Source organism: Leptosomus discolor, chromosome 3, assembly GCF_034619465.1.
Source record: "Leptosomus discolor isolate bLepDis1 chromosome 3, bLepDis1.hap2, whole genome shotgun sequence".
Lineage (NCBI taxonomy): Eukaryota > Metazoa > Chordata > Aves > Leptosomiformes > Leptosomidae > Leptosomus > Leptosomus discolor.
In genome coordinates, this window is record NC_141393.1 from 60978697 (window position 1) to 60992838 (window position 14142).

Below are 14142 nucleotides of genomic sequence, written 5' to 3' on the forward strand. Positions count from 1 at the left end.
GGATTAGATGACCAAACTGGAAATATTTGGCAAACGTTGATGGATTTTTCTAATTTTAAAACTCTTCCACTGCGCTGAGAGGTAATGAAATCAGACAGATGCTCTGAGATGAGTTGGCACTGAGACCTGCAGGAAACTGGGAACTTGGTCAAATAGTTTTAGTATACTTATTTTCAGTTTCCAGCTTCCTGACACTTCAACAATTAACTTGCTCCCAATATCACCTCTTGGCATAATGTATGCAAATCACAAGCAATTGGGAGAGACTGAGTTGAACAATTAAACTACATGATCTAATTCCTGCAAATTAATAATCACCTCTTTCAGTATGTTTCTTTCCATTGCAGCTTAACTAAGGAAATCTCTATAACCAAGTCAAAATGTGTTACTGCTGTGACCTCAGCCAGAGAACCTGGGTGACAGGAAGGGGATGGGTTTTTTTTTTTGCTCCCTGCGAAAACAGAACGAACATGGAGAAGTCGGACACTTCAGTAAGTGTGTTTACAGCACAGTCATGTTGCATGACAGTTTCTATGGAAACCTTTTTATAACTGAATAGCAGAACATTTTAAAGTCTCATAAATTTTTTAAGAATGCATTGGGAAAGTTCAGCTTGCATTACATCCTGTATGCCAGTTTTCCATATTTAACAAGTTAACAGCAGTTTTAAGGACAAAATATTGTGGGGGTGTTTCAAATTCCAGCCTCTACTGGCAGGGATATATCACTGCCTGCTTCATCATATCAAACAAATTGCTGGTAAGATGCCTGTGCACTCCCAGTATGTACTAGCTCTTCAGTTAATCACGGCAAAGATTTTCTTCAAGTTTATAATGAGCCAGAGCTGTAGGGGCTATAAAGGAGATAGTAGTGGAGATGTACCCATTTACCCTAATGAATGCTGTAATTCAGTATCATGTCTTCACTATTTTTTGATGTGAAATAGTTCACAGGAAACTGTGAAATTATCAATATCTGTTTCCAATGCCTAGAAAATAGTCCTTTACAAAGAATCTGAGACAGAATGATTTGAAACTACAATTTGCAGCACATTAAGAGGTTAGACAATAAAAATAGTCCGTGTAGGAATGTGGGGCTGTACCTGCTTTTGCTAGAAATCATAGAATTGTAAAATGGTTTGGGTTGGAAGGGACCTTAAAGATCATCCAGTTCCAACCCCCTGCCACGGGCAGGGACACCTTCCACTAGACCAGGTTGCTCAAAGCCGCATCCAACCTGGCCTTGAGCACTGCCAGGGAGGGGGCAGCCACAGCTTCTCTGGGCAACCTGTTCCAGTGTCTCAAGGAACATTTTATTTTTTAATACTAAAATTGCCAAAATGTACTTTCTGACAGTAAGTTATTACTAAATTTGAAGCTGACTCTGAATGAGGAAAAATTAAGGCCTATGCAGAGAAGACTGGTGATTGAAAGGAGGGATGGCATTGCTTTAGGAGAAAGTATTGCTGAGGTTCCCCAGTGAGTATATTGGCTTTTAGGGGCATTTATTGAAGAGGACTGTACTTACAATAGTTGTTCGATCTTGTTTTCTTTTGTTCTCAGTTATTATTCAAGGAGCTGGATTTGTTTTGTGGTGGTTTGGTTTGAGATTTGCTCTTTTATTGCTGTCTTTAAATATAACCTTCACAGGGATTTGCTAATGACATGCATTAAGCAACAAAGGTTATAAATTCTACTGCAAAGACCATGATTCCCAAAATAGACCATTACATTACGTTTCAGTGGAATGATTTCCTCAGAATAGTCACTTGCTTTATAAGTTATAGCTTTTACACCTTACATCTTTTTATTTGCAGACCACTGTGCTACAGAATGGAAACGGAGGAGAAGTTGCTAACCAGTCTGTTACTGAGATAACCTATCATTCCTAACACGCTTGGGAGCAGTGCTACACCAAGTTTAATAGCTATCAGGTTCCACTTAAAATCTTCAACCGTGGGCAAAGTCACTTGAAGTGGTTTTGCATGTGTATGGAAGAGTAGTTCCAGGAGTAAAGAAACATGCCATTTTTGGTCCTACACAGCAGTACCTGACATGTTCCAGTGAACGTGAGCTACGTATGGCACATGTAAGGCTCCTGGAGTGTGAGCAAAGTGAAAATATTTATTGGCAACTCTGAAGGGCACGTGTGGCTGTTGTGGTCTCTGAAGCAATCTGTTGCCCATCTGGCATCTCTTCGACAAGATGGGCGCTGGTGGGATGTGATTTGATGGGCCTGAAGGCTGATCCTATATTACTGCAATTCCTAAGTGCTTGGAGAATGAAACATTAATGAAAATATCTCTGGTATTAAAAGAAGCTTAGCAGTTAGCTGGGAGGACTTACCATGCCACAATACCTGTCTCAACAGAATCTCAGTCTAGACGTGCTGAGTTATTCTAATGGTTAATTAGCAAATTGTAGCCCTGCAGAACAAGCGAAGCCTGAGACCATGCAGTAGCTGCAGAGAGGGGTTACGAAGTTTTTTGCTTCGTCACAATACTGAGGTGTCAGTTGCTGCTCACTGTGCTGTTCTAGGTTGGTAATTTGGTATGAAATTCCGTTTGTTTCTTAATGATCCCCACTTTTACTGCACTACGCAACTGAGAATGCTGAAGGTATGAAAATTTGTTAGGAAAATGGTGAAAGGAACTTCTTTCCGGCACCTCTGGTATACTTTGGAGGCAATAGGCATTTATGAGATAAATGACTGAGCACCTAGATGATCATCACTGAACTAATTATTGGTGTCGACAACTGAATCTACATCTTCTAGTTTCAAAATTTCCATTTCCTAATGAAACAAAAGCAGCAGCTAGAGCTTGAAACTGTGGGCATAATATAGGCTAAAGAGAATGGCATTGTTTACACTTTGTTCTCACCAAGTGCTGCTAGCAATCGGGGATTTTTATGGAAGCTTTGAATTTGCAGCAAATGATGGATTCCTCGTTTCAGGAAACATACCAGCCACATGGTTTCAAGTTTTAGAAAATTGTTTAGATTTCTCTTTCATTATAAGAAAGCACTTCTCTGAAGAGGTCACAGATACATTCCTAGTATCTCGTATACCTGGGAACATCAGGTGGGCCTTTGAGATTCAGCAGATGTTCTAAGTCCTGGCTTTTATTTTATCTGAACAGATCTGAACTTGTTTGTACTTTTGAACATGGACAATTATGCCTGAGTACACTTTAATTCGGAAAGAATGTTTGTGACACAATTCTGTTTTAACACTCTCATCCCATAAAAATGAAAAAATAGATATGGCTTGTATTACTCCAGAGCTGCAGAAGCATGGGTAAATTAATCTTCAGCTTAGAAGAGCTACAAAAGCAACTGCTGTGGATGTGTACATTACTCTTAATTAACAAGGAATTTAGTAAACTAAATTACTGCAAAGTGGCTTATCTGTGTAATAGCATCAAGACAGCAGCACAACTAAAGTTATGCCTGCAGATCACTGTACTTTTCTGCTATCTTTTAAATAGTGCTTTTTGCTTTTGCAGCAATTTTGAAACGTAATGGAAGTGCATTAGAAAACTGAAGACTGTTTAGAGTGCAAAGCATAAACATGCAGGGCTTTGTTTTGAAAGCAAAACACAGTGAGTAACAGCATACTCGTACAGACACATGTATACAATGTCTACGTATAGCAGGATGGTTTGTAACTAACAAGATGAAATTCTTTCAGGAAAATACATACATGCATTGGCTTGCTGTCCTCTTCCTCTCCTGGGTACTGCTGTGACCACTTGCATTTCATCCTGAGTTGCACCATCTCAGCATCTCCCTGAAGACGTTTGTGAGAGGGTTCACTGGCATGGGTCAGCAAGGACTGTTCAGTCTACACTATTTATTTCACTAAGTAGTTACAAAGTAGTGAGCAGTTACAAAGCACAGGGCTGAGAGCAGGAATGGCTGACCTGAAGGAGCCCTGGCCAAAACCATCATGGAGTAACCTGTGCTACCAGCCTGGGGTTTTGGTACTTGTGGCAAAAACTGTGTGGAAAAATGGGAGAATTCCTGAAGGCAGAAGATTACCTTGTCAAACGAGAGAGCTGCGTACCCAAGGCATTGATAAGTCTGTGGAGGTTCAAGGGAGGCTGCGTTGTTGGCTTGCACAACCTCCACACTGCACTGGTGTGCCCGCCGATGCTCTGCAGGCGCTCCAAAGGACTCTGGTGGCTTACTTGATTGGTGACCAATTCTGATTGTTCTTTTATTTAAAATTGTATTTTAGTTCTCCAGGTTCCTGCTTTGAGGCTGTACTCTAGTTCAAAACAAGGATGCATCTGGGTTCAAGAGGGACCATTTCCGCAGCTCAGGCTGGTTATTCGTGCTGATTTGGCTGATGTTGGTTGTCCCATGCGGTGGCCCGTGGCCTTCCCCCTTGTTCATTTTCACGGACCACCTGCACGAACAATGGCAATATCTTTCGTCTTTCCTGCTCCTTTCATGCAGCACTTTGTAGTTGCCTTTTAGTGCAGGCAATTCCTTCATCTACTGGTGGGAAGATGAATACTTTTACCTACAAAATACAACCGTTTAAATATGTATCTCTAGGCAAGAAAAATGCTTACATTTCTCTGGAGCTATTTACAACTAATACTGCAGTAGTTTTATTTTTTCATTAGTATCAAACTATTACTTTCTGAACTATTTCTTTTAGCAATGCACCTTAACTGCTGATGACTTGCATTCAGATACATCTGCAGCCTATCAAAACAAAAAGGCAGCTTTTGAGAAGGTAATTGCTATAGGTAGGATTATTTTTCAGCAGCATACAGGTGAACCAGAGTGTCCACCTTCAAACTGGAAAAATTAATGGTATAATTAATTACTCTGCTGTCACTACTTCATTAGCTTCCTGAAACTGTATGATGTTTGAGCAGATCCATAATGTCTACTGTAATAGCTTAATCTGGTAATTATTTCTGAGGAGATAGTTAGGTGTTTCTATATTCTTAGCAGAGCAATCTTCTTCATGGTCCCAGAATAATTTACTTCACATAATCTATGTTTCAGATAGGCTTTGACGAGACAGTATTTAGAATCCCTACTTCAATTTCATAGCTTGACCTGAAAATCAGTTTGTAGATAGTCAGTAGCAGACTTTTCACTCATAAATTTTTTTATCTTTGCCCAGGATAATTTTATTGGTAGCATGATTAATACTTTGTAAATCCTTAGGACTTAAGAAGCCTACACCTCACAGCTTGTGCTGGAAAAGATATTTCATAGTTTTAAAATGCAAATCTTCATCTGAAATTTAAAAAACCAGCAAGTGTATACTTATTCTTCAGTTACATTTCTCCAAGAGTGGTGACCTGTGAAAAGTATTTTTCTAAGAATATGAAATTTTCTTTAGATCGGATCTCACACTAATAATTTGTTATAAGAGTTTTTCCTCATTCTTGGTTTAAGTATGCAGGCTAAGCTGATATTGTTCAGGAGAGGTTGAATTTGGCTGTTCTCAAATTCTCCCGTGACAAATACATGAACTATTTACAAATGTGCTTCAGATCTCTGATTTCCAAATATTCATTGAACATACTGCAAATATTGAAGGAGGAGGAACGTTACCTGTTTAAAAAAATTAGGGAAAAGGAAGCCCTTGGACTGAAACTTGTCAGCCTGCACAATTTTTTGATAATACACCAAAAAGAACACAAAGTACTTTATTGTTTGCTCAGTAGTTTTAAAATTAATTTTAGAAGTAATGAAGGTCCAAGTCTTAACTTGCTAGCTTTGGCTTGGAGTAAAGCAATTTCTAAAACCACTATTGTTATTTGGGGGAGGGGGTGTGTTCTGTAACTGGTAATCCTTTCTCTAAAATGGCACTTTAAACCTAGTTAAGAATTATCATACAGGATTAGATTTTCTTGGTAAGAACTTAGTCACATATACCAAATTTAACTCAAAGTGTGTTCCTAATTTCCTTCTTAAGACTACTGTTTTTCAGGTTTGGATTCTCTTTTGCCTGTTCTTTGTGGTCAGCCTCGTATCTAAAAATGGATACAAATATTTAAATTATTCTTCATTCATTTATAGCAATGATGACAACAGTAAGAGCTAGATTTACTGTGCTGTAAATGACATTGCAAGTAACCATGTGAAGGAGAAAGGAATTTTCCAAGAGAACAATCTATTTTATTTTTTAAAGTAAGTGGTGACGAACGGAGTGAAACATTTTTACAAACTGAGGCTTCGTACAAGGTAAAATTTCTTAGTGACTCCCAGAAATACTTTCCTTCTCTCGGGATGTTGTGCTCCCTCTCTTCACACGGCAGTCAGAAGCCCTGTGCCTGCCTATCCGCCATTACACGGTGCTTTGCCACAAGAGGGTGACTTTTGCCACAAGTGCAGCACCCAGGGGTTGGTTTACCTATTTGGATACTTTGTAATTTGTTTGGTATGTTTCTGATGAAGAATAAAATTAGAACAGATCATCTTTGGCCATCGTGCCTGCTAACCTCTGATGGAGTATTTGGGTTTGCTCGAGATCAGCTTTATGGTGTTATTCTGCCTTTCAGTCTCTGCGGGTGGACTTGTATCAAAGGAAGGTATCAACAACGGGACTTTGGGGAAAAGATGCCTTCTGGGTGAGACGAAGGACAGCGTCCAGGCCTCGACCTCCTTGAGGTGCCGCTATCGCGATGGCTCTTGGGCTGATTTCCTTCGTAACGAAGCCCCAAACTCTCCTCCAGAGTGCTTGCGTCCTTCCCCAAAATCTGACTCGAGATTATGTTACCGTGGGGACGAAATTCACCCTCCGACCCCCGTTTATCCCCACACACGCCGAAGAGCTTTTTAGCCTGAGGCTATTACGGGCACTACGGAGCTTCGCTCGAGTTTTCTCCGTTTCCCCCTCCCCGCCGCGCGTTGTCCTCCTCTCCTCACAGGGGATTTGCGTCCCTTTCACCGCCTTTGTGCAGCACCGGGCCAGGGCCGGGGTCGGGGCACCCTCCGAGGCCAGCAGGGAGACCAAGCCCGCTGTCCCCTCACGGGGCTCCTCGGCGGGGGCTCTGCGGTCCGCAGCGTCCCGCCTCCGCGGGGCTCCGCAGATTTCAGCCTCCGCCGGGCGGGACAGGGAGAGGGCGGCGGGCGCGGCCAGCCAGCGGGGCGGGGCAGGCCGGGCCGGGGGCGGGGAGGGCGGCGGGGCCTGGCGTGGCTCCCCGCACCCCGCCGTGCCGTGCCCCGCGGCTCCCCCGCCGCCTGCCCGCCCACCACCGCGGCTCCCCCCGCTCGGCCGGGCGCTCTGCAAGATGGCGGCAGCAGCCGAGCGTGGAGCGGAGCTGCCCGCGGAACAACCGCGGGGGGCTCGGCCGTCGCCACTGGGCCGCGAGGAGGTGGCGAGGCGCTTGGCGAGCACCCGCCGGGAGCTGAGCAACAGGCGCAAGATTCTGCTGAGGAACCTGCCGGCCGAGAGCAGCAGCCAGGTACGGCCGCCGCCTCCCCGCAGCCGGCCGGCGGCGTGGCGGGCTCCCGCCGGCGCCTCAGGCGGGGCCGTGCCCGAGGGCGGGGGAGCGCTGCCCAGAGCGGGGCCGGGTGCCGCCGGGGAAGCCGCTCCCCACGTCTGGCGTGAAGGAGGTGGGGGGCTGCCTGGCGTTTGCCTCGTTCCCGAGGGGCTTCGGGGACTGCAGCTTCCCTTCCTCCACCCCCGGCCCCGCGGGTCGGCTTGGGCTGCTCCTCCCGACGCCTTCTTTAGCAGATGGCTTTGTTGCCGCCGGTAGCTGCGGTGCCTGCGGAGAGCGGCTCCGGCTCGTCCTGCCCCCGCGGCGGGAACTGTCGGTTTCATCGTGGGGGGCGACGCCGGGCTGGCAGGGCACGGCTCCACGGCAGCTTCGTGCCGGTGCCCGCCGCTAACCCGCCCGCCTGGGGGAGCTGGCGTCGGGCCCCGGGGCGTGAGGGAGCAGCCCCCCTCCCTGGGCAAACCCGGGGTGGGGGCTGCGAGGAGCAGCGGGTTCTTCTGCAGGGCGGCAGCAAGGTGTGCGGATCGGCGAGGCTAATGAGTGCTCTAATTGCACCGGTGTGGCTGCTCCTGAAGGCCCGTTAGCGGCATTCGTGAGGAGGCACCTGTGTACTCACGGCGTCCACGCAGGTCGGGCGGCTTTACGGTCCTGCAGCACTTTCAGTTGCTGTGTAAAAGCAAAGCTAAAAAGCTTCGAGTCTGGTTTTTTTTTGGTGGTGGTGTTGTTTTTTTTTGTTTGTTTATTTTTTTCCTGAGGTGAGCAGCGTGTAGTCAGTGAAAGTGATTTTCTGCAGCCTGTTGGCGGTTTGGGAAAATTTCGCTCAAACTACTGCAATTCGTAGGAGAATGTCAGTGAACTCTTAAACCTAATACATGTGAGTCAGATTTTGAGGTGATTTAGTTGTACAGTCACTTACCAGTTCTTTACCGGCTCCAAATATTCAGCTTGATGCACAAGTATTTAAAAAAAATGTACTTACAGCTTTTGTTCTGTTCACTCCCAGTGGCTCTTCCCCTCTCTTTCTAAAGCACAGGCAGCTTTACTACCTGCGGGTAAGTGCAGCACGTGAAGGCTATCATTTTCTCTGTAACTCCAGGAGAAAGGGACCATTCATTTTGGAGAGAATCTTTCAGCAATCGGTGTAACTTGAGCCAGAGTACCCAGCTTGCTTGACACTGCGCTGCTTGGTGTTTTGTTTGCGCATTTATGGTGCCTTTCGGTCTGTTTGGCCCTGCTGTAGCGCAATTGTAGGTAGAATTTTAGATATGACAGTTTTGCTATGAATCCTGCATGGTGTTTTACACGCAAGAGCCTCACTTCTATTTATAGCAACCTAATGTCCTGATCAATAGCAAACTCGCAACTTGGAAAATGCTGCTAATCTTCATCGTCTCTTCAAGAAGCCATCATGCGTGGTGACTGTGTTGACAGAAGGGGCTTACTGGTGTATAGCAAGATGCTTGCTGTGGATAGCCAGAACAGGATCATTCTGTCTGACACTCCAACAGTTGCATTACTTGCTCCTGTTGCACGAAGGAAGTACTTCACAAATTCACATGTGGAATGGTTAAAAGCATATCTCACCTATGTGGAAGCCATAAGGTTTGGCGTTGCTCAGTCAGACAGAGAACGCTTACAGTGAAATACTCGTGTGAAGGTCCAATTTGGCAGCCACACGGTATTTTGGAAGTTTGCCATTTTGTTTTCATGACTTAAAAGTAGCACTTTTTCTCTATTTGTAAGGATCTAATGTTCACCTGTGACTAGGCTAGAACAGTACCACCATGTACAGATCCTGAAATACAGTTTCAAAATATGTAATTTTAATTTTTAACATCGTTGAGCTATTGGTATTGGCATGTAAAGGCAGATAATAGTGCTATAGAGAGGAAGTTTCTGTCCTGGAGCAGTTTTGGCAAGGAGAAGCGTGTTTGTGGTCAGGCATGTTGAGTATACCTGTGTATTTGGCCATCATGCATTTCGAAAAATTACCATGAAACTTAACATTTCTTCTTTCAAATCAACACCCTTGGTAAACACTGTGCAGAGATGTTTTGCCTGTTGTTTTATTATTGCAATGATTGGTTAGTCAAGTAAAATCAGATAAGCTGTTGTGAACCTGGCCAATTTATTCACCATCAAGAAAGAGATGAACATCACTAAAATGCAGCAAAGTCTTCCAGAACAGGTTTTTGTAAATGTAATTATTCATCTCTAATCACTGGGGTGTTCAGTTTGCTATCATTTGTTGTTGTTATGTGAAAAGTGAGGTCAAGATTTACCAAAATAGTTTTCAATAGTTTTTGTATAAGCTGTTCTGCTTATATAAATTGGTGGAGATGCTCAGTTCTGTCAGAAGGTTCATCATCTTTGAAATGAGAACAAAACCCCAATTTTTTTTTAGGTGAAATTAGCTAAACATTTTCCTCTGCCAGTTGTAGCTACATATTAACTTTTTTTATTTATGATTGTACTTGTAATCTTCTGTTACCTTTGGAGTTCCACCTGTGTTAAACTGATTTTTTTTTTTTTTTTTTTTTTAAATTACTCTTAAGGCCACAGAAGAAATGTACCTTAGCCATGAAGTTTCTGAACCAGAGTACCACAGGCTTGTAGTCTTAAAAACCAAACAAACAGATCTTTAAGTGTCAGAAGCATTCAGAACTTTAGGTGCTGGGTGGCTATTGTTAAGGGGCAAAGGTTGCCTACTTTTGAATCTTGGCAAGTGGGATTTCTCTCTAAATGCATTTGACAACATCTGTGTTCTTAAGGAAATCCAGAGCCTGTTTTCAGGAGGAAGGACAATCTGAAGAAAGCACTTTGCAGTCAGTCATACCAAGTCAGTCAGCATTCCCTTATGAGCTTTTTTCATTGGGTGTGAGTATGAAACAAATCCAAAGGGGGAACAAATTAAGTCAAAATTATGTCAAGGAGATTCTTTCTGCATTGGGCTTTACAGCTCAACCTGCAGATATGTGCAGGATTAGTATTTCTTTAAGTAATTTTCTCACTGGAGCCATGGAGAAAGATTTTTTTGTGACAGATCTGTGGTAAACATTTTTATTAGCACCTTCACTGTTCTTGAAGGCAAACTCTCTATTTACTCTTGAGTTGGCAAGTCAATTGATTTTGTAGTAACTGTCACGGTGAAGTCCTCCCGAGTTGCCGGTTAGTTCCCCATATTCATCCTTGTCTGGTTCCTCCAGCACAGTACCTGAACTGTGCACTTTATCAAACGTGTGGTGTGAAAATGACCTAAAAATGGACATATGCTGTGGCTGTGACCTCTAAATCTTGAGATGAAGTGCCATTGGTGTATGTACAGCTATATTTTTGTTACTTTTTAGATTGCTGAACCTATAAAATTAGATAGAAATGCACTGGTTACTGCTCTGATTCCTGTTAGGTGGGTCAGTGTTTGAGTAAAACAGCTTACCAGATCTTAACTAATGTCGTGTTTTCCCTCCCTCCCTCCCTCAATCTGGTGTTTTTCTGTCATTGTAGCTATGTGCAAACCATATTAAAAATCTGCTAAGTATTTTGTTGTGCTTAGTGGGTGTTCCTTCTCCTGTCAATCTGATGTTGCTCTGAAGCTCTGGAAGAGGTGAAATCTGATTACACACCATGCACTGAGAATGTGGGACTCCTAGGTGTTTTTCTGAATATATTTTAGATTTTGAGGTAATACTGTCCTAAAGAGATAATTCAGTCCTGAGTGTGGACCAGGCTGCATGGAAGGTCACAACGGGCCTTCCTCTTTCTCCATGGAGCTTTGCTGCTTGCATCAAGAACATTGCACTGCGTACCAGCCTTCACCTACAGGACACACTCTCCAGAGAAACGATCCTCTCTCCTCCTACAGCCCTTGCAGAACATACTCTTCTAACTTGCCATTCCTCCTGCAAGAGCAAGGAAGTGTCATCTGCTCTTACCAGAGTAATCATTTTATGGCTTCATTAGGACGAAGGGCCATAAGCAGGATCCCAGGAATCCTAGCAGGACAGTGGTATGTGATGTGTTACAGACAGGCAAGATTGTCCCATTGGTGTCAGTCTTTTTGAAAAATGTCAGATAGAGGGTCTGTTCTTGTTGGTGTTAGTATCCTCTGATGCAGTGTTGTGGTAAGACTGGCGTTTATACCAAGAATCTTTGCAAAGAGACTTAAAAGTAAGCTTGGTTGTAGTCATTCATTTTACTCTGGTCAGTGCTTGGCTATGAATTAGCAATCTCTTGGTTGGACATCTCTTGCGATTGCCATGTTGTGCATGCGTCTCCCTGAACTGTCATCTCTGATGAGTCAACTAATCCATTTCAATAGTGAGGGACGCGGTTGCCTACAGTGGTGGAAGTGCAGTGTTCAAAGGCCTGTGTCGCAAATGGCAGGTCCTTGGAACTGTCATAAAACTGCTCCGAGTGCTCTGGGCAGAGGGAGGGGAGGAAACAATAACTTCTTCTCTCCTTTACTGGTAAAGAGATGCCAAGAACTACAGGATGACCAGAGTGTAAGTGAGGTTGTATGTTACTAAATGGGAAGTTTTATTTTGCTGGAGTATTCTATGGCAAGTCAGCTTCTGTTTGTTTTGGGTTTTGTAATTACCCAGTTAAATTAGAACTGTTTTTGCTTTCCCCCAAGTCATTGTTTTTTCACCATTAGTGGTTGCTTATTTATGTCTGATTCATTTCCATAGGAGCAGTGGCTCGTAACTGTGATGTGACCAGCAGTCTGGTGCCCTTGCATACCAATTTGTATCCCATGGAGTTGCTGTTAGGAAGAGTAGATCTTGGATTATCTTTCTTGCTAATCGCTACCGCGATTTGTAGCAAAATCTGCAGTCTTCACTCCTAAGATTAGCTGACCAATGAGGGCTGTTCACTTTTTGATTCCCCACTTTTCAGCTAAGGAGCTGGTGTTCTGGAAGATGCACTTGCTTTCAACCTGTTTTTTCTGTGCTTGATTATCTTTAAATGCCCCCGTATTACATTCACATTTCTGCCTTTCTTTAATGTCTGAGGCTAGAAAATAAATCTTATGGGGGGATGCTCTACTTTAATGTAGGACATGGAGTAAAGTAGGGCTGATTAATTATGTTAATACCCTGTAGTTCTTCTTTGGCATGACAGGATCTAAAGAAAGATGAAACATTTAGGTGTTGGTAAGAAACTGGTGCAGTCCACCCGGGATAGGGATTTATTTTGTGTTTTGAAACCTAATGTACCCGTCCAGTTTTTTTCACTGGTGTCTGTTCCTGATCAAAAGACAAATCACTACTCAGCATGATGCTATTTCTGGTGGGGTTCTGGGGTTTGGTGGTTTGGTTTTCTTCATTCTCCCTGGATTAGCCACAATTTTTCCTTGTTCCTTTTTGATCGAAAGCCTTTAATGAACTGTGATGATTTGAGGAAGTACTCTCTTCCCATCTGTTGTACGCCAGACGTTTAAGTAGAAAGGGCCTTTGTGTTTTAGTTAGTCCTCCGTCACACTGACTGAACATGAAAGGCAACTTGCTGGATAGTGAGTAGCTCTCATGCCTTAGGATGTACATGCTTTTTGATTTTCATTATTGCTTTTCTTTTGCTTTGTGCTCTTGTTCTCTCATGTTACCTCTTCTATGTCTTTTTCATACCGCCCAGTATACCCAGGATGATGAATTTAATTTTCAGTCCCATAGTGTTCCTCTTATCAACATCCTAATATGTCTCTGGACGATCAAAGAAATACATTTTTCATTCCATGTCCATCGTAAGTAATTGAGAAACTGTTGTTTTTCTGTCTTAATGTTTTCTTATATTACTTTAGTAAAGATCTTTGGAGGATATGATCTTACAGGAGTGAGAGTCAATTCTCAAACAAAAAGTTTGGCCCCAAAGGCAGTATATGGTCTAGAATTACAGGTTTAATTTTATTTCAAGCATCATAGTTTGTGACTGTTCGTGGAAGTGAAGAGGGAATGTGCTGAGCAAAAGCTTTAGGGCACACCTCAGTGCTCACTGTTCCTGGATGCCTGGGCAGGTAGACATGTGCTACACATCTTAGACTTGATCCTACAGCCATTGCTCATCCAAGAACTTTCTTTAAATGCAACATTGAAAAAAACTTGAAAATTTGTCAAAGAAGAGAACATGCTGTAGGCTATGGTAAGCCCTGTATTTGTCTGGAATCTTGCTTGTTAGGAGTAAGGGAGGATTTATCTGGCAGTTGATGCCCGGTTGGTGAAAATTTGAGGACCTCCTACCTCTGTGGTCACTAGTAGTAAAGAGGTGTTTAAAATTGCACTTTGCGTCAGACCTTGTGCTTTGTTATCTCACCCTTTGTTGGTGCTATGTACTCCACTTCTTACTTTCCAATAGAGTCTCTGGGATTTTCCCTCAGTAACAGATTATTATTTTAAACCATGTTGATGTTCTCTTGCTTAATACCTTTTTTTTTTTTTTCTCCCCAGTAGATCTTTATGTTTTTTAATCTCTGCAGTGAAATTCGTGTGTCTTGTCATGGACTTGAAGATTTAGTGGTCTAAAATTTGAATTAAATGAACACCCCAGTATATCATTTGTAAATGTAAAGCTGTCCTGGTGTGGCTGGGACAGAATCACAGCCCAGCCATGCTAGGCTGGCCATTGGCAGCTTCAGGTCAGCCAAGGCAGCTGACCTGAGTTTAGCTACAGGTGTAGCC

The 14142-nt window shown here is 43.3% G+C and overlaps 1 protein-coding gene across 1 annotated transcript in view; it reads left to right on the forward strand.

Annotated features, from left to right (window-relative positions):
- Positions 1–7264: 7264 nt before the first annotated feature.
- RAVER2 (ribonucleoprotein, PTB binding 2) overlaps positions 7265–14142 on the forward strand; it is a 37097-nt gene continuing 30219 nt past the window's right edge. Inside the window, exon 1 of the mRNA XM_086463213.1 lies at positions 7265–7438. Coding sequence (XP_086319339.1) covers positions 7265–7438 — 174 coding nt within the window. The remainder of the gene's footprint in view (positions 7439–14142) is intronic.